Here is a 20,280-nt window from a genome sequence, read left to right on the forward strand (position 1 = left end):
TCAGGGAAATAACTCTTTGAGTTGTTGCAAATTGCTCTGAAAATTTCAACATCTTATTAAGTTTTCCAAAATACACATATTGTTCATAGAAAATAAAAAGTTCAAACTGAAAATGCACTAGAAAAGTCAAGTATACAGTCTGTAATTCAAGACATACATACATCAGATAACAATTGTAGAGATTATTTTCAAATTATAGCTTTATCTATCCCTCCCCGTTGGCTCCTGATCTGCCAATTCAATGGCTTAAAAAAAAAATGTATGTCTTGCAACATTCAAGACCCTTGCGAGGGTATTTTATAGAAATCATTTCTCATTCATGTTCTGCCAGAACTCGCAATCCTGATAAGTACTGTAACACAGCGAGAGTTCACACAAAAGGCGTTACTGGTATTTACTATTTTCACAACCAACACATTACGACGTAGAACATACTATTGAGTTTCAGATAAAATCAAAGTAGATTCAACCACATGATCCCTATACTGTACTTGTTCTGAGCATGCCATAATAATAGGTGAACATTCCGTGGAAATTGCCGATCTATTGTGAACTTGTAGATCTGCAATTTTCAGGGAAGAGATTTGGTTTTGAGGGGAAAAAATGGGGACCAACTACATAGACGACCTGGCGGACCGCGGTCAATTAAGTAAATGCCGGTATGGTTCAAATGGATATAATTTGAGAATAGATTAGAGTCATCTCACAAAGTAATAGAAAGAAGCCATTAAGCTTAATCTATACTCCTGTCGCTTGCCGACAAGAACTGATGCTGTTGCCGGCAAGCGGCACGTCGTACTTTGGAGCATAAAGTAGTGTTTTACAGTACTGAACAATGGATTGTTCCCAACAATGTACGGTCAAACAAGAATCCTTCACCCAACCTGCTCAAACCGATTCACAGACATGCAAGAATGTGCCTTATTTGCATCGACCACAACTTTCTTTCTAATTCCAACATCAAGTGTTGACATCCACTGGTATCTGTCACATCTACTGTAAGGGCCACTAAGACTTTTTGTCTTTCTTTCCTGAGGGCAGCTTATGTTTTTAATTGTTTACAATTGGAAAGCAGCAGCGTGTCTTGTTTGCAGAGAGTTGAAATATTTTCAACTCGTTTTTGGAAGCGTTTCTAGGAAAGAGCCTTGTGTTTTCAGCTGGGACAAACCAAGTCCTACTGTTTTCTTTAGGTAATCAGTGTTGTGGTTTTCACAAAAATCCAACATACAAGACACAAGGCAAGTGCAACACACTGTAGTGTGTGCCTCCATTCTGTCTGGGGGACAGACTAAAATAAATTACATGTTTTGGTTTTTATATATATATATGTATATCATCTTTTTTTATTACAACAGACCACAATGGGATGGTTGTTGCCAGTTGAAAATGTTAGTTTGAGTTCATGTATCCGACTCAGCAAAGGCTGTTGAGGTAAATGCCACAATGACAGGTCAGATTCTCAACATTAAAAAGTGGGAACTCTTAACTGTTCTTTATGATCTGTCTTCACATCTTGAACCTGCATAAAACCAAATGTTGCTACACATCGCCGTTAGCACATGCTCATGTTTCGCTCCATCTCAAAAACCCTAACCCATGTCTAAATTTATAATGTCGAATGTTCACATACAGTATATACAAAACATTTCTTGGTATTTTAAAGTGATTTACCTTGCGTGCGTGCGTGTGTGTGTGTTTTATAAGGCACATGCGTTGCATCATATAAAGTGGACCAGATTTTATCAGTCTAAAAATACATACCCCAAAAAAAAAAACTGAAGAAAATCACCATTCACAAAGTAAGAATTTCCATAAAAGTAAGAACCTTTAAGGCAAGATTACATTAATAATATAGACTACACGTCCAGATTTCCCATATAGTACTTTATGAGCTAAAGTAGGTCTAAATATACTATATTTTTTGTAAACTGAAGATAAGATGTGTACTGTATCTCCCTTCCGTTATAGACATTGGTTTATATTAGTAAGGAAAAACAACCACATAGAGTAAACTTAAAGGAGAATTACAGACTAGCGTTTGAATTACCTTAATCTGATGTTATCATATCCCAAGGTAGAGTTTTTTTCTTCTTTTGGAGTTCACTGCAGCTCCGATCGTGCGCGGTGGGGTACACTGCTAAAACACTTATTTGTTTTGCTTTAAAAAAAGGATATATGTATCGTTCCGGACAGCATCATACTGTTCACAGTGTTTGTGTCCAAAAGGAGTAGCCGTAGAGGACTATGGTTGCTCAAAGCGAAATTTGGATAACTTCACAGGAGAAAACGTGTTTGGCAAGACTTCAGGAAGTAGGCCTACTGTGGACAGTCCGATACAAATAAGCGTTTTAGCACCGCACCCCATCGACCTCGAGATGGAAAAAAACAATGCTTCTACCAGTCGTCCTGTGATATGAAAACATCAGATTAAGGTAATTGAAACGCTAGTCCGGAACTCTCCTTTAACCCATCATCACTTTCAGTTATGTCCTCTGATAATCCAAATCTCATCCCATCACAAGCCAACCTGTCTGTGTTCCACAACGTCATGAATCGTCAACAATCTCTTAAGCTCCGCCGCACGACGGTGTCACTTTGCTAATCACAAGAACCCTATTATAGCGTCCCCATTCTGGGGGGAAGAGTGGGCAAACATTACTTGTACACTGTCTGTTTTCGGAACAGGGGATTTTGGTGTATTGAGGAAATACTAGCAAACCTAGTACAGAGCCCAGTGGGATACGGGTCAACTGTTAGGGTTTTTTTATGCGGTTTTAAGTTGATGTTGAGATCATGGCCGTACTACGGAGTATATAAGTCAGCCTTAGACTCTTCCAATGCATCACCTTCCTATGGACTTTCTTCATAGAGTTCCAATATAAATCAGGGCCATTTACCCTTCTCTGTAAACTCCCAGCTTCTGATAATAAGGCATCGATAGGCACTTGTACTGTACGTCTGATTAAGGTTTTTCGCGTGAACATTCAATGGTCTGCAATCAGTTTGTGTTTGACAACGTTCAATTTTGAAGGAAAATCTTTAACTAAATAAGTTCTCTCATCGATTGCTTTGCATAATCAAAGTTGAACTATGAATGTACAAATGACTAGAGCTGAGCATGCCCTAGTCATCAGCGTGGGAATTACTGTTATTGCACTGATGCCTTCTGGAGAGAACAAATCAAACGTCTCGTGAAATGATAGCAACCGAACGTCATATAGCACATAATCAAGGCTATGTATGAGTGGCAACATACATAGGGAAGGTAAATGAAACTCTAGCTGTTATCTATATGCACAAGAACTATGCTTAAACCTACAGTAGTTTCTAAGGACACGTGGACGCAGTAACAAAATACTGTGATATAGTACACATAACATAACATAAAAGAAAACATTTCTATAGATGTCCCAGTTTAAAATTCAAATTGCACACGTATAGACAACAAGAACAATAAATAGGCCAAAATGTAAAGCCAGGGATGAACATTATTATCACATTTATCCCTCAGTTAATTCACAGTTAATACGATGTGCTGCTGACCCCAACGACCCCGGTGACCCACGCCAGAGGCCTCGTGTACATCAGGGATTCCCAACCTGTGGCGCCGGGGCCCACGGGTGGGCCGTGAGGATATTGCAAGTGGGGCGCCCAAATAACGATAATATGCCTTCAATGAGTTTTTATATATTTTAAACTACATTTAATTAGTTTCTTTCAAACCTTGAAAAGTGTAATTTCATTGTGATACAGATTAACACAACCTATGCCAAAAAAAATACCCCTTTGTAGGGCTTCTCTGCCATGCGGAGGAACCCGAAGATTTAATAAGCTTTAATTTTTTTAATTTCTTTTATCGAAGCCGAACTAAAATAGGCCGGAACTAAAGCTCCGGGATCGGTTTCTACACGGACACAACAACACATTATGGATCGGACCTATTAACATTGAGGCCGCAAACCGGAAGCGGATGGTCCGTCCTCTATTCCGGCCCTTTAGCTTTCTGTGTAAACACCACGGCTTACAGATGGAGAACGGATTGATCAATTAAAAAAATGTAAAAGGATTTGAGAAGCTGATGGAATACGCGAACACACGATGCATAGCAGTGTCCGATCGCGCACGATGGGAACTGGATTAGCGCCCGCGTTAACAGGTAGGAGAAGCCAGCAGTGAATCTTCGGTTTCCTCGGCTGTAAACAACCAATGAGTTAATAGGAACTTTAAAATTGATTGATTGATTGATTGATCATTAAAATAAACACGCTCTAAAAATGCATTTGGAGACGCGGGGCCCTGATCCCGTAGAGGTTGGGAACCACTGAGTTATAATACCATGGTACGAGGCCCTGGCGCAACGCTCAACACATCCCCACGCACTTCACTTGGCAGGGAAACGGAAGGCAGATCTCTGTAAACAAAAAATCTACAAAAACCCCAAAATGAGGTAATTCATTGTGGCCAATGATAGAGTGCCACAGTTCAACGGAGTCCGAAAACCAGGAAATCAGTTCGACGTGGGTTCCCCGGACAGATTTCAAAGCTCTTATATCCCATACTAGGTTTTTTGTTGTTGTTTTGTTTAGTTTTCTGTAATGCAGAATATAAATTGTACAATAATGTAAACCTGAGCCTAAGAGAGGTTCACTTTTTGATATGAATTTCAAAGCCATCAAGTGCTTTTTGTTTTGAATTATTATGAAACACTTTCAAACTGTCATCCCTATTTTGGGCATGCGATTATAGGGGCGACATTTAAAATACGTATTAATTAATTTCCTGCATGAAGAGCAGAGCTTATTTTTTTTAATCGATCCAGAACGCAAAGCCAAAACAATTCCTTTGTCAATGTCCGCTAGGAGCCCATGGCGTAGCTAGGAGCCCATGGCGTAGCTAACGTCCGGGGTTGGAAGACACCATCTCTGTGGCATTCTACATCGGCGGCAATACTGTCAGTGACAACGATGAAACGTGCCTGTTGCTAGTATCTCAACGCAGTGATCAGTTGTCGGCACACATACTTAAATAAACGGTTAATGCGGTTTGTGGTATACATCATCAGGACCTGCGTTGGCATTGAGAATATTTACAATCCTTGGATTTTGGCAAGTTTCTTGTATATATTTTCTTTCCTTCACTTTTCACAAAAGCAAGAGCACTTTGCGGCTACAAAATCACACGGGATAGTGATTGATCCTAATGTCTCTATAGGGTCTACCCTGTTACGTTCCCATTCCTGATTCCTAATCTTGGACGCCCGGTCATCACGGTCTGCAGGAGGGGGGGCGGGTCTGTCGCTGGACCGCTGGAACCCTGCGTTGGCGGTGGAGCGGGGGGCTTTCGTCATGTGGTTCCTGCTGAGGAGGGTGAGGTTGTGGGGGGTGGTAGGTACAAGCGAAGAGGCCGGGTTGTGTGTGGGGTCCCAGGGGGAAAGAGAAGTAGTTTCAAACATGGGGGGGGATCCTTTGAAAGGAAGGTGGTTGAGAACCACTGCGCTATAGGACACATACAGTACAAAGGACACGGGAGGGAGGGGGGGGGACACATCAGATTTGGTGGGAGACATTCTGAGATGCGTTGTCGCAAACGGGACAGAGGGAGTTGCAGGAGAGCGGGGGAGAGGGTGTTTATTGCACGCGGCGGCAGTAGTAGCCCAGGACTTTGCATTTCTCACACAGGTGTTGGGGATGCTCCTTGCTCTGGTCAGACACGTCCAGACCATCCGGCTTCTCTAGAGGGCGCTAGGGAGAGAGAGAGAGAGACAGACAGAGAGAGAGAGAGAGAGAATAATGAGTCACACAAAAAGCTGTGGAAAAATGACAAGAGAAAACATACCGTATATTATACAGTACAACAGGTAGTGCCGACGAAGCAATCTTATTGGTTGTGCGAATAATGAGCATTACCGCAGGTCTAATCAAATGTAAACATCAGCCGTGCAGGATCCTGTCCCAGCACTAAGCTAAGCGGCTACCCTAGCAGTTTTCGTGGGAAGTTCAGGCCAGGAACATAGCGGCGAAATCTGCTTCTAAGATTTTTTGAAAAAACCTACGTATGTTTCTATGTCAGTGGTGCTCAAACATTTTCATGTAAAGGACCCCCAAAATGATATGTATTTGGCCACGGACCCCCATCTCAAAATATTTAGTCCCAGGGACCCCCCAGAAGCAAATGTTCGCTTAAAAATACATATATTCAAAGATTTGCACACATTTTCACGACTTTTCAAAAATAGCAGATCTGCAAGCTCGCAGCTCGGCACTCGGTGCCGCGCTGTGAGCTTGTATATCTGCTATTTTTCAATAGCAAAAGTATAAAATAATTAAGGCCCCTCCACCTTGGGTCCCACTTTCCCACCCCTTGTGACACCCTGAGCACACACACACACACACACACACACACACACACACACACACACACACACACACACACACAGTCACAAAGCCCTGCACCAATAGGTCTGCCTGCTTTATAAAGAGCCAGACTCCACCGAGCTGTACACCCAGCTGCATGCTTCTTTCACCACAATTCTTTACTCGCAAACAGACCAGACCCACGCTTTCTTTTTTCCGTTCCTTACAATTGCTTGCAGAGATATGGCAAAGTGCCGTCGCCATATCAATCATTCCCTTTAACAGCTTGGTATTAAAGAAACAGCTCCAGCAGACATTTGACAATAAAGGCCTGCGATGATAATACCAGCAAACTACACTTGGAAAGGTTTTTCTTGGACGAGGCGTGAAGGACAGGGTACGTTTCTGAGCCAGAAATCCTGGATGTTGTTTTAACAATCCCTCTACAGGGTTTTCGTTCCCATCTATTGTTGTACGCTTTTTTTTTTTTAACAACATGGCTATTCCTTCCAAGCAGACCAACTGAAGGAAACCAGGTTACCCTGGGTCGTCGCGAGGAATTATTTCTGTCCTCAGTTTGTCTGCCAGGAACTGTGCGAGGACTTTACCGATAGAAGCGTCACGCACTTCCAAGTTCCTGTGGAAACTTGTGAAATCAAACGTATCTGTTGTGGGTGTTGTTGGCAAGCAAAGGATCACGTAATATATATAATTTAGATTTAGGGTAGAGCTTTTAGAGTTTTACACTGATTTAATAAAAGGTTTGGGGAAAGCTGAGATGATCAGTCCTTTAGTTTACATGTTGTCATGGTTAACCACATGAACACCAGAGTCACTGTTCTGGGAATGTCGTAATAGGTGAACATTCGGCGTTGACGTTCAACAATTATGAATGCAGTCTTTCAGACATGTGTTTTTAAAGGGGCCCCACCATGCTTTTCAAAATATATATTTTATATAAATATTGGTCCATGATACGGTTTTATACAGGTTTTAGCTTAAACAACCACTCAGATATTGAAATTGACATGTTCTGTCTGTCTCTAATTCCAAGCCGTTTCAGATGCAATACCAAAATGCCCTTTTGTTGGCAACAGGGCGCTGTCTTTGGGCTAAAATTGGAACGATGCAGAGAATATTAGAGAACCACAATGAGAACCATGTAGAGCCAATCGTAATCTTCTCTGTATCGTTCCAATTTTAGTACCACCTCATATATATAGTCTCAATAGAATATAGCCTCCCGGGGCGCCCGCTGGCCTAGTGGTCGCATACCACATACTAGGCTATGATGCCTGCTGGCGTCGCCGGTTCGATTCCCGATCTGGACGACCTTTGCCACATGTCATTCCCCATCTCTCTCCCCATTTCCTGTCAGTCTACTATCCTATCAAAATAAAGGCATAAAAAGCCCAAAAAACAAATCTTTAAAAAAAAAAGAATATAGCCTCCCAAAAAGTACCGCCCCCTTCTTGAGGGGGCCCAATAGGAGATGAGCCCCCCATAACATAAGCAAGGGGCCGATTTCAAAATAGTCCGTTCAGACACGCCCATTCAGAAAATCACTGAAATGAAAGGCAAGGCTGGGAAGACCAAAACACTAGAAAAAAATTAAAAATGTGAAATTCATGGTGGGGCCACTTTAACACTTTGTCTATGCTCTATAAAAAAGAGAGGGAGAGGGAGAGATGCGATAATAATATCCCTAAATACAAACATACTGTATGTACTGTACGGTATGCATTCTACTGTTCATGTTTCACCCTCTCCATAACTACACTAGCACACCAGTTACTAGTAGTTTTGGCACTGAGGGCATGTGCCATGTCCTGATGGAAAAGGAAATCAGCCTCTCCATAAAGCTTGTCAACGTACGGAAGCACATGCTCCGAAATCCCCTGGTAGATGGCTGTGTAGTGTGTTGACTCTGTCTGTACTTGATAATATACGTGCATCAACACTACAGATGCCACTGCACCCATGACACCTTCAAGCAACTTGGATTTTGCACAGATGTAGCCCAGGGTATGCTCTAATGATTTAGCTAGGGCGCCCGAGTCTGTGACATTCGGGGTCGCCACAGCGGCCAAATCAAGTTGGGCTCCAATCGACTTTCAATACAGGAGGAAAATACCCAGAAAAACACTTTTTTTCTGGGTATTTAAGTAGGATGTGAGGGGTCTAACTAGGGGTTTGTCATGATGCTGAATCCATTGCAAGCATTTGTTTTGCACAAAAAACATTCCTTGGGCTATAAATGGCCCCAGAAAACGATGGTTTAGTGTTGAAAAGTGATGAGTCATCACTGTTTTGTGGGTGTTTTCTGGAGATGTGGCGACCCCGAAGGTCGCCGCCCCGGGCGCCCTAGCTAAATCATTAGAGCATGCCCTGAGCTACATCTGTGCAAAATTTGGCACTTTTAGACTGATTAGCACGAGAAAGAAAACCCTAAGCCTCCGACTAACATGAATGTTCACCCACACATGCATCGTTTTCTGAGGCCATTTAGCCCAAGGAATGTTTTTTGTGCAAAACAAATGCTTGCAATGGATTCAGCATCATGCCAAACCCCTAGCTAGACCCCTCAAATCCTACTTAAATACCCAGAAAAAAAAGTTTTTTCTGGGTATTTTCCTCCTGTATAGAAAGTCAATGGGAGCCCAACTTGATTTGGCCGCTGTGGCGACACCGAAGGTCGCCGACTCGGGCGCCCTAGCTAAATCATTAGAGCATGCCCTGAGCTACATCTGTGCAAAATTTGGCACTTTTAGACTGATTAGCGCGAAATATCCCTAACACCCCCAACTTAATTCTGCATTTCTTTTGGAAATCCATCTACCAAGAGTCCAACACCCGCCATGTTGAGGACCAACACTGGTGTTTGTTGGTCTGATTGGCACAGAACTAATGTTCTACGCCAATCAGAACACCTGTGTTGGTCATTTCAACCCATGAATTGCTGTTTTGATAGTATAGTTGTGTGTGTGTGCGTGCGTGCGTGCGTGCGTGCGTGCGTGCGTGCGTGTGCGAAGTTCAGAATTCCATTTGTTTCAAATTTCAGATGCTCTCGAGTTACCGACCCATAAGGGTCCATCTGGTTCCTACTTCCTAACTACCCCCTAACTAAGAAACGCTGTTTCTAGCCATGCATAGCAACAGAATCGCACAAACAACTGCCGCCCTGGCAAAACTTAAGCCAATATGGACAGACAGAAATATCAGTCTGGACTCAAAGGTGAGACTACTGCGATCACTTGTCATCTCAATCTTCCTTTATGCTTGTGAAACATGGACCCTTAGATCAGAGCTGCAGAAGAGAATACAGAGCATGGAGATGAGATGCTACAGAAGACTCATGGGTATCTCCTACACCCAACATGTCACAAACGAGGATGTCCGGCATAAGATCAGCCAAGCCATCGGCCCACATGATGACCTGCTCTCCACTGTTATAAAGAGGAAACTGAGGTGGTACGGACACATCACCAGATCCTCAGGCCTTGCAAAGACCATCCTGCAAGGCACTGTACAAGGTGGCAGGAGACGAGGGAGGCAAAAGAAAAGATGGGAAGATAACATCGTAGAATGGACTGACTTGAAACTCAGTGAGGCAATGAGGAGCTGCCGAGGACAGAGAAGGATGGAGAGAGCTGGTCAGCAGATCATCTGTGGTGCCTCAACGACCCTCTGGGGTTACGGGATAGACGAGATAGCAACGCTACACATCACTAACACTCCCACTTTGGGTCGCAAGTAAAAATGCAAAAGTATCGCTACCAATGTACAATGCTTGTCATGCACATGCGCATTAGATCCCACATCCCAGGGCTAGAGGGGTGGACCGTAACCGTTACAACACTGTAGCCAATGATCTGTGTCACACCACGAACAGGTTTTCAAATAAATGCAATGGAGTGAAAGAACCACCAATAAGTGAAACCTGATATAAATAACAAGGAGCAAGTTGGCACCTCGACAGAGTGCCAAACTTGCCCACCCACATACAGACAGACAGAGAACCGCTCGGAAAACAAAACAAAGAAGTCACTATCACACAACGTTTGGGTGGGCCCCCTGTAGTAACCCTGAGGACCCCCTGTTGAAGACCCCTGCTGTACGTCATAGTCACGTCAAGGATGATTGACGTCACATGCTGGCCACATGGAGCCCACTTGGGTGCCAGGCCGTGCCCCGCGGGGATCCCAAAGATCTGCATGATTCCGTTTTCATTGTCGCACGGTTGAGAAAGGCTTTCGAGGACCAAGTATTTCATTGCCTGCAATGTTGCCATAGCTGTACTCTTAAGTGCACGGGACACTTGAGCCTATTTTATCGAGGGATAAGATTGATAACACAAGTAGCCCATGTTTTTAATATACCAGTTACAATATTAAAAGAGTGTAAGTGAAGTGCTTTATTGTCCAGGGATGGAGCCAAATACCTCTCGGTTTGATTTTCTCTTTTTATTTTAATGAGAGGAGCTGGATCTCCCCCAATACCATAAGCAACCACACACACCACTAATGTGACCACATTCCCCTCACAGGGTCTGGGCCCAACTCAATGTTGGCTGAAGGCTCTTTTTATTTCTGCTTTTTTAACCAGTTAAAAGTTTTAAAGTTGACGACTTCAGAAACCTCAAGTCTTAAAATGTTGCAATGCAAACATTAACACGTGAATAGGTACAGTGTGCAACACTTTCTTCTTCTGTATAATTAATTATGATATACTTACAATAGCAATACAATCTGCTTATAACAGTGTATAACTAGAGTTAAGTAGGCCTACTCATACTGTATATATTAAAGGCATACTAGGTGGAATCGCAGTGTGTACTGTGTACACACCCACACTCCCCACACTGATAATCACTCTATAATGCATTTTAACAGTGATTATAATGCATTATACAAAAATATTCTTGAGGTTGTATGCCTTTAAAAATGAAACGGTGAAATAAAATATATATCATAAAAAATACATGGGGTTCCGCAGCCAAATACACTACATATCAATCTGGGGGTCATTGACACGAAAAAGATTGAGAACCACTGTGCATAGACTGCATACACAACAGTGGTTCTCAACCTTTTCAGGCTGTGACCCCCAAAATAATTGTATTTTAACTAGGGACCCCCCCCCCCCCCCCCCCCCCACCCTGATGAGCACTAAGAGTTGAGGCATCATAATTTGTATAACACGGTTCTATTGTGAAAATACCAGATGTACATGCCCACAACGCCTCGCAACGTGAGGCGTTGTGAGCATGCAGATCTGCTATTTTCACAATTTCTGCCTCTAACATTTGACAATTTGGATGGTGTTTAATTTGTCATTTTAGAGGTATTAAAATGTCCTCAAATTTTCACTTTAGAAATGTGCATATACCCTCTATACACTTAAACTTTATGTTGGTTTGTTTACTCTTGAGCAAGAAAACAATGTTCCACATTAAGTTAATCATCTGGGGACCCCACAAAATAATTTGGGGACCCCCCGACCCAGGTTGAGAACCACTGTTCATACACAACAGACTCCAGTACCTGCTTGTGCGGGTACACATTGATGTGGCACTTGATACATTCTACAACATACTCCAGTACCTGCTTGTGCGGGTACACGTTGATGTGGCACTTGATACATTCTTGTCCCATGTTGGCCCAGGAGTTTCCACTCATCCACTTCCTCTTGCACTTGGGGCACTTGTACTCTCCGAAGCATCTCTTCTTCCCTTGGTACGGAGTCAGCCCTTCTCCTTTGGGCCGGGCCTGCAGTGAACAACAACAAACACATTCCTTATGAGAGCAGATCAGTGATTCCAAACTACACCTTTTCTTTTTTTTCTTTTTTTTAAGATTTGTTTTTTTGTGCTTTTTATGCCTTTATTTGATAGGATAGTAGACTGACAGGAAATGGGGCGAGAGACCATGGACTGCGCACGGCATGACATGTGAGAGAATGTGGTAAAGGTCGTCCGGATTGGGAATCGAACCGCTGACATAGCCTAGTATGTGGTATGCGCCTGGACCACTAGGCCAGCGGGCGCCCACAAACTACACCTTTTCAGGATGGGCCCACTTGCAAGAATTCTCTAAAGCAGGGGTCTTCAACATTTTCAGGCCAAGGACCCCTTAGTTGGGAGAGAGATGAAGCAGGGACCCCCACAACCTTGTCATAGATTCCATATAGTTTCATTGTTTGACAGCACAATCATCAGTGTATTTCGGATTCATGTCAATTTGTTTTCAGATATTTAACCATTTGAGCCGTCATTACTTAATATATTTACTTAGTCTGCTCTTTCCCCCCTCTACACCAAACCGCTTTGCCAAAAATAGCCGATCTACAAGCTCACTGTGAGCTTGTAGATCGGCTATTTTTGGCTACAGTCCTAGCACCTGGCACTAGGTTTCAAGTTGTTAATATAAAAAGGAATGGAATATTTGGAGGACCCCCTGTAGTAACTCTGAGGACCCCCTAGGGGTCCCGGACCCCCTGTTGAAGACCCCTGCTCTGAAGCATTCGCGGTCCACCCATCTGACCACCTAACATGGATGACCCACCCCCACCACCATGGCCTTTCCAACTGTAGCGCCACCCGTAGGCCAAAAAAAACCTCCACTTGCTTAGCAGTGAGAGCACAGGCCTCTCAGTCAGTCAGTTCACACCTCTTTGGCCTTCCTAATCTAATGGCTTCATAATGTAATTGTGTACGTTTGCGTCAGACACCAAATTTATCTTTTGGGTCTGTTGGCAAGACTGTGATGTGTATTGTCGTAACACGTCGCTGCTACTGGTGGTGCTTAAGGTAGCTGTGATATCACCGCCTCGCGTGTTATCGCCTCATTTTTACTCTCTCTCCGGCAGTGTGTTCCTTCAGCGTGGCGAAAGAAAACCCAGATGATAATGGATGACAGGGCGTTGCACAGCTGTAAGACTTTCGCCGCGCCAAGTATACATCCAATTACATCATCGGGGACAACTCCCTTACATGCCATTTAGGACAATATATATATATCGTCGTTGTCGGGTGGAAACCTTGTATGTCCAAAACCGTTTGTTTTGTATTTATCGTTTTAAAAATGGTTTAAACTAGTGAAAACAGCCGATCTACAAGCACACAACGCCTCGCGGTGCGAGGCGTTGTGTGCTTGTAGATCGGCTGTTTTCACTACTTTTGTGCAGCGGCCTTGTATGGTGAAGCAGGGCTTTACTTTGCGAAACGATGTACACATTTGAAACTTGGGAGATACGAGGTTTCTGCCCGACAGTGACGATATACAATATGGGGATTGCGTCATTGACATTTACTTCCATTACAGCTGTGCGAAATTACTCCCCTGATTCTCGGGAGGGAGATGATTACAAGCCAGTCAGTCGGCCATGAAAAAGCACTCTCGCAAGAGGAGAGTGTTATTGGGAGGGGCTCGCATCACATCACTGACCTCATGCTGGCAGCTGTGTGCAGGCCAAATCTAACGGCAAGAAACCTCTTAACGCCATATTCTTTTTTTTTTACTTTACATTTTTACCCCACGATTGTGTAACCCATTTTTCACCCGGTGTCAATTATCGAATGTAATCCTGGGCGCTACCCCACCTCTGCCAACCTGGGGAGAGCAACGGACTGACCTCATGGTTCCTTCTAAGCATGAGGAGTCCAAGTTACCTCTTTTCACCTGACAGGGGGGAGTTTCCCCGGTTGGACGTAGCACGTGGAAGGAACACGTTATTCCAACCAGTTCCTTTCCCCTCCATCAGGCACCCCGGCTGGCCAGGGGGAGGCAGTATAGAGACCAGGATTACTGCATGTTTTTTGTGAGGGTACCTACCCTAGGGGACACGGGGAGAACATGCAAACTCCACACAGAAAGGCCCTTTTGCCAACCCCACCTAGGGTGTGGGCACTGATGACGTGGAGGAGAGAATACACCCCCAGCACCCACAGCGTCCCCAGCGGGAATCGAACCTGACCTTCTAGCTGTGAGGCAATAGCACTACTGACTTCGCCACCGTGCCCCCTTAACGCCATATTCTAACTTTGCGTGAATTTTTTTCTTCGTAAATCAACGCCCTACTACTTGATCGCACTAGAGCGCCACACAGAAGCATCTAAAGTAGCAGATCTGCAAGCTCGCAACGCGGCGCGAAGTGACGCTTTTCAAGCTTGTCGATCTGACTGCTACTTTAGAAGCTTTTGAATTTGAATCCTGAAAAGTAACAGTTTTGGACATATGAGGTTTCCTCCCGACAGAGACAAAAAGGCCAAACATGTACTGTATATACTGTAGGTTTAAAGTGCTCCTATGGCCTATAGTCGCTTCTTTTGGGCTTGTTTGCATAGACCTGGCTGCTTTATAGCTCTCACAAAATCCGGGCAAACAGTCCTCCGAGTCCGTCGAAAATAAAACTTTCGCGCGGCGTCAACAACACGTCGTCCTCGGTGACAGACGACGTAACGGATATTTGTATTATTCGAGCGAGGAGATAAATGAGGAGGGGAGCAGCAGGAGAATGATCTATTTCATATAAAAAAGTATTCGTGTCCTGCTGGTGGCAGCTCTCCAACACACCCCTCCCCAAATGAAAGCACATCTGCCCCATTCCCCATCTCCCTGCAGGACAGCCGATTGTTTTCCTAATCGCCTTAACATCGTCTGCAGATTTTTCAGGGTGGATGTAAGGGGCCACAGGTTAGGAGAGGAGGGAGAGGGTACTTAAAGGGGCCTTTTCCACCGGCAAAGAACCGGTTCCAGAACCAGTGCCGGTTCAACTTTCTTGGAACCTTGGTTCGTTCTTGTGAACCGGCTTGCAACAGATTGAACCATGATTGAACCAGAGGAACCAAGGATTTTATGGTTCACGTTCGGAACCAACCTTTACGGTTCGGAACCAACCCCGGTTCTCGGTGGAAAAGCTCACCTCTGGTTCATCCCATAGGCGGGAGAAAGAACCAGAACCGGTTCTTCACCGGTGGAAAAGGCCTAAATGTATACCCCTGGCCTTTTCTGACTCGGTCCCATCGAGTCAGAAGACATGTCAGTATGGGGCCTTTTCCACCGGCAAAGAACCGGTTCCAGAACCAGTGCCGGTCCAACTTTCTTGGAACCTTGGTTCGTTCTTGTGAACCAGCTTGCGTTTCCACCAGATTGAACCATGGTTTTGTGGTTCCCGTTCGGAACCAACTTTTGCGGTTCGGAACCAACTACGGTTCTCAGTGGAAAAGCTCACCTCTGGTTCATCCCATAGGCGGGAGAAAGAACCTGAACTGGTTCTTTGCCAGTGGAAAAGGCCCTTGTGTGTGTGTGTGTGTGTGTGTGTGTGTGTGTGTGTGTGTGTGTGTGCGTGCATGTACAGTATGTCTATTACTATATTTGTGAGGGCCAAGTGTCTCCGCAAGTAGCCTATAGTACAATTTGAGAAATAGATTTTTGTTCCTGGTCCTTCACAGGAGAAAGTGTTTGTATTATGGTTCCAAAGGGAACCATATGGGCCACTATGCTATGGGGCAGCATAGCTCAGGGGTAGAGAAACCGACATTAGAGCACGAAGGGTTCCCGAAGGGTTCCCAGTTCGAATCCGGGCTCCCCCTGAGTTAATGTCGAAGGTCCTTGGGCAAGACTCTGAACCCCACATTGCTTCCGGTGAGCAGGTTGGTGCCTTGCATGGTTTCCTTCGCCAACGGTGTATGAATGTGTGCGTGAATGGGTGAATGTAATGCACAATCTCTGTAAAGTGCTTTGGATAAAAGCGCTATATAAATGCACCATTTACCATTTACCAAAGGATTTGGGGAGTTATATGCTTACAATTAGGAAAAGACTCTTGTTGGGGTTAGATTTAGGATTAGTCATTTAGACTGGGTTGGTTTAGGAGTTGGGGTTAGAGTTACGCTTGATTTGTGCACCGTTGTTGTGCACCCAAAATGGCCGATCTGCAAAGTGACCACGCGTCACGCTGCGATGCGCTGTGAGCTTGTACAGATCCTGCTAGGGTTACCGCTAGAGATGGCCAAAAATGGTACAACGGTTCCTAATATTTCTGACGTCCTCGCAAGCATGGTAATACAATCGTGTGTCTGTGTATGTGTGTGAGAGAGAGTAATACAGACTTAAATCAGCAGCATCTGTGCGCTCTCCAAGCGCACGCCAGCACGTTGCCTCAGCGCCAGTGAACCCACGCTAACTAGGATGGGCTGTGACCCAGCCAGCCGCCCGGCGCTTCCACCGCCATGACCTCAACCCAGGGGCGTCACAAGAGGGGTGGGGGAAAGTGGGACTGAGTTACTAAGGCCCTTCGTTATTTTATACTTTAGCTATTGAAAAATAGCAGATATACAAGCTCACAGCGCGGCACCTAGTGCCGTGCTGCGAGCTTGCAGATCTGCTATTTTTGAAAAATCGTGAAAATGTGTGCAAATCTTTGAATATATGTACTTTTTAAGCGAACATTTGTAACTCAAACATTGCTTCAGGGGGGGTCCCTGGAACTAAATATTTTGAGATGGGGTTCCGTGGCCAAATACATATCATTTTGGGGGTCCTTCACATGAAAAGGTTTGAGCACCACTGACATAGAAACATAGAAGGATTTGAAATATTCAAAGACTTGCACACAGTTTCACGATTTTTCAAAAATAGCAGATCTACAAGCTCGCAGTGCGGCACTCGGTGCCGCGCTGTGAGCTTGTATATCTGCTATTTTTCATTAGTTAAAGCACAAAATGGGAGTGAATCCTTGTACCCAGGGCCCAGAATTTGGTGCGACACCCCTGACCTCAACCCCCACCGTTACCGCCACTATAGCCCCTCCCACCGTGCACGCGTGCATGCATGTATGCTGGAAACTCTGACACGGACCGCCGCAGGAGCACGCCATTCCACACGCCACCGAGGGGCTCCTTTGACGCCACCGATAGACAACACAACACCGTGACAATGTTTTCTGTGGGCACTGGTCCACTGATGATCTAGCAGCGTGTCCCCTAGCGTGACGCCATTTCTGTTGTTAGGAACCAAGCAACATTTTTTTCTCCTTTCCCTTTTTTTCCATCGATTACGACGGAGTGTTGTTACATACTTGTCGACCTTACTTGGCACCTTAAGCACTGTCTGTTTCTCGGACTCCCTGACTGTTGTGTTTGTACGTTGGCGTTGCAGCTGCTGACACTGTTAAATGTTGATTACACTGTGCATAGTTGTACTGCATATACTGTACGTTGATTAGTAGTACTAATTAGCAAGCTACTACTTATTAGTATTTGTGAGTTTGTAGATCGGCTATCGATCGGCTATCGGCTCAAATGTCTAATTTCTCTTTTGTCTCTCGAGCTGAAAAGTTTGGGAACCACCACTGGTCTAAACTAGAGGGTTTAAGTGTTTAACAACCTGGTTAAAGTATATGTACACGTACTGTATATGAGCTGCTTGAACTAGCAAGATGTGTGTCATTGATTGATTTCCAAAAACAAGGAACAAAGTGTGTTCAGTTTCCCAATAAGGGGAAGGGACAATTCTGTACTTCAAGGGTACGGTTGGTAACCCCAGATGTCGGGTTGCATGGGAATCTTGTTTAGCGTCAAAATCCCACATTCATTTAGCGAGGCTGTGATTGGGTGACGTCGGTCGCACCTCGACTGAGTTGCTGGCCCTGTGTCGCCACCTGGTTTCAGTCAGTGATGCCTGGTTTATAGTTCCTAAGGCATATTGCTTGCTTTGGCGAGTATAAGAAACTAACAGGATTTTCTTTTAGGCAAGCTTCAAATGATATTTTATTAACCAAACACAAAATAAGTCTTTGGCTCTTGTGAAGGCTGCAAGCGGATTCTCTCTACACAGGCACACTTGAAGTCTGTCCAATAGAAGTGACACGATAAATCACAACACCTTCTGTTAGCTTGTAGATCTGCTATTTTCAAACGTTTCTGAAGATTTTCTATTTCTTATTAACGATTTGATACTCTTCTGCGCGTTGGAGCGACTTGTGAGGATGAACGGAGCCTGCGGCCAGAATCTTTTTGGACTTTCAGTGAAGGGTGTGATAATGTTCCTAGCACCCGAACACGAGGGAGCTGAATGTGGGAGGTGAACGTGGGAGGCAATTGCGACATGCTGCTGCCCTGAAACGGCGGGAGGGGATTTTAGATTCCCCAAGTCATAAACTTTACAGGCACACTGTTGGCATATTGCACATTCCGGCCGGTGGCCTTCTCAAAACACGTGGGTGGGAATGAATGAATGAATAAATGAGTGAATGGGCGAATGAGTGAATGAACGAACGAACGAGCGAGCAAGCGAGTGAGTGAATGTCACAACAACATCTGGTGCCATCGTGCCACCTCTGTCTGCAGGGACACACATGCCATAGGGCCTATGGCATGTGGCATAGCAGTGAGTTTACTGGTGCCTAATAAACACCCTTTGTTTAGCGGTTTTCTTTTCTTTTCTTTTTTTTCACAGAATCAAAGATTGTGTGGTCATGATTCACCAGGATCCTGGATGGCTTGATACTAGGCTTAAAACAATTAATACAAAAATATTTTCTAAAAGTCTATGGGGACAAATGAATGGCCGATTTTTTTGGGGCCCCAGTAAACCATGTCCAATGCCCTATAGGGAGGAGGCAGAGAGCAGAGTAGGGGCCGGGGCGAAATGACTTTGAATCAATATCACGATCATTTCAAACTTTTGCCTCAATTGCTATGAATGACTATTTGTTTTAACAGTGAAAACTGACGCGATGCGACGTGTTGTGATCTTGTAGATCGGCTATAGTTAATTGCTCAGCCCTAGAGTCTGCTCATGGACAACTCTGGTCCTTGCAGGTTCTAGCAGTCACGGCAGACTGAAGACACATTTAAGCGCACATTAGCCACGGTGATGCAAAAGCTGCAGCGTTTTCATACAATGCGAGCCTCTTTTCTGTTGTTCGCTTGCGTAAAAAAGGACGGAAACAAATCAAAAGCCACAACACTGTAAACACCGGGATGACTGTAAGTAAATGTTTTATTTAGGCCTGATTTCCGAGAAAAACTTGCAGCCCTCAAGGGCAACCAAGAGGATGATGATGCGTTACAGTTGCAAACGATTCACAATTTAATGGGATTACGGCACCACAAACAACAAAATAAGCACTTTTTTTACGTAAGTACAGTACTATTGTATTATTATTATGGTCGCTGTCGGGCAGAAACCTCTTATACATTTAGGCAAGCTTGTCTAAGTGCTATCTTCTGCTAAAGCTTTCCCCACAATACGATTGCTGGGGTTCAAGTGCTTAAGCCCTCTTAAGACCTATTTTAAGGGGTTCAGCTTCACACCAAGAGCTACAGCTACAACGATAGTTCACCATTGTCTTGGTTGTACTTGTGGTGTGAAAACGCTGCCTCCACTTGAGTTAGAACCATTTTTATAACTACATCTTTGTAGATATTGTTATAGTCGGGAGGCGAGCGCCGGTGTTTTGCCGCGTGTCGCCCCTCGATAGCGGCGGCTGGAGCGAGAGTCAATGTTTGTCTACGTCCCCCCCACTGTAGAGATAAGGGTCAGCAGAGAGAATGTTTAGAGGGGAGGGGCAGGGGTGCTGAAGCACAAACCACAACCAATTGACCACATCCTCATCCTCAAGACTGCAGGCACAGAGCTGTGACTCATCATACACACTCACGTTGCACGCACGCACGCAGACACACACACGCACACACACACGTTTGTGTTATCTACTATGCTTGTGAGAACACCAGCACTTTGTGACAGTAATTTCTTTTGTAATGCCTTCTCTTTCGCCATTTCAACCCTGATCCTACAAAAACAGCACAAATAGCTACAGTACAAACAAGCTCACAACACGTGCTGTAGATGAGCTATTTTCAGTTCACAACATGGGCGTGCACAACTACACATTTAACACTTGTGAAACCTTTACAACC

The 20,280-nt window shown here is 44.5% G+C and overlaps 1 protein-coding gene across 1 annotated transcript in view; it reads right to left on the bottom strand.

Moving 5' to 3' along the window:
- Positions 1 to 5,621: 5,621 nt before the first annotated feature.
- zcchc24 (zinc finger, CCHC domain containing 24) overlaps positions 5,622 to 20,280 on the bottom strand; it is a gene marked incomplete at its 5' end in the record, with an annotated part of 99,568 nt that continues 84,909 nt past the window's right edge. Inside the window, 2 exons of the mRNA XM_080740302.1 lie at positions 5,622 to 5,741; positions 11,957 to 12,121. Of these exons, the coding sequence (XP_080596428.1) occupies positions 5,628 to 5,741; positions 11,957 to 12,121 (279 nt within the window). The 3' untranslated portion in view covers positions 5,622 to 5,627. The remainder of the gene's footprint in view (positions 5,742 to 11,956; positions 12,122 to 20,280) is intronic.

Source organism: Nannobrachium achirus (assembly GCF_963921795.1).
Source record: "Nannobrachium achirus genome assembly, chromosome: 13".
NCBI classification, from domain to species: Eukaryota; Metazoa; Chordata; class Actinopteri; order Myctophiformes; family Myctophidae; genus Nannobrachium; species Nannobrachium achirus.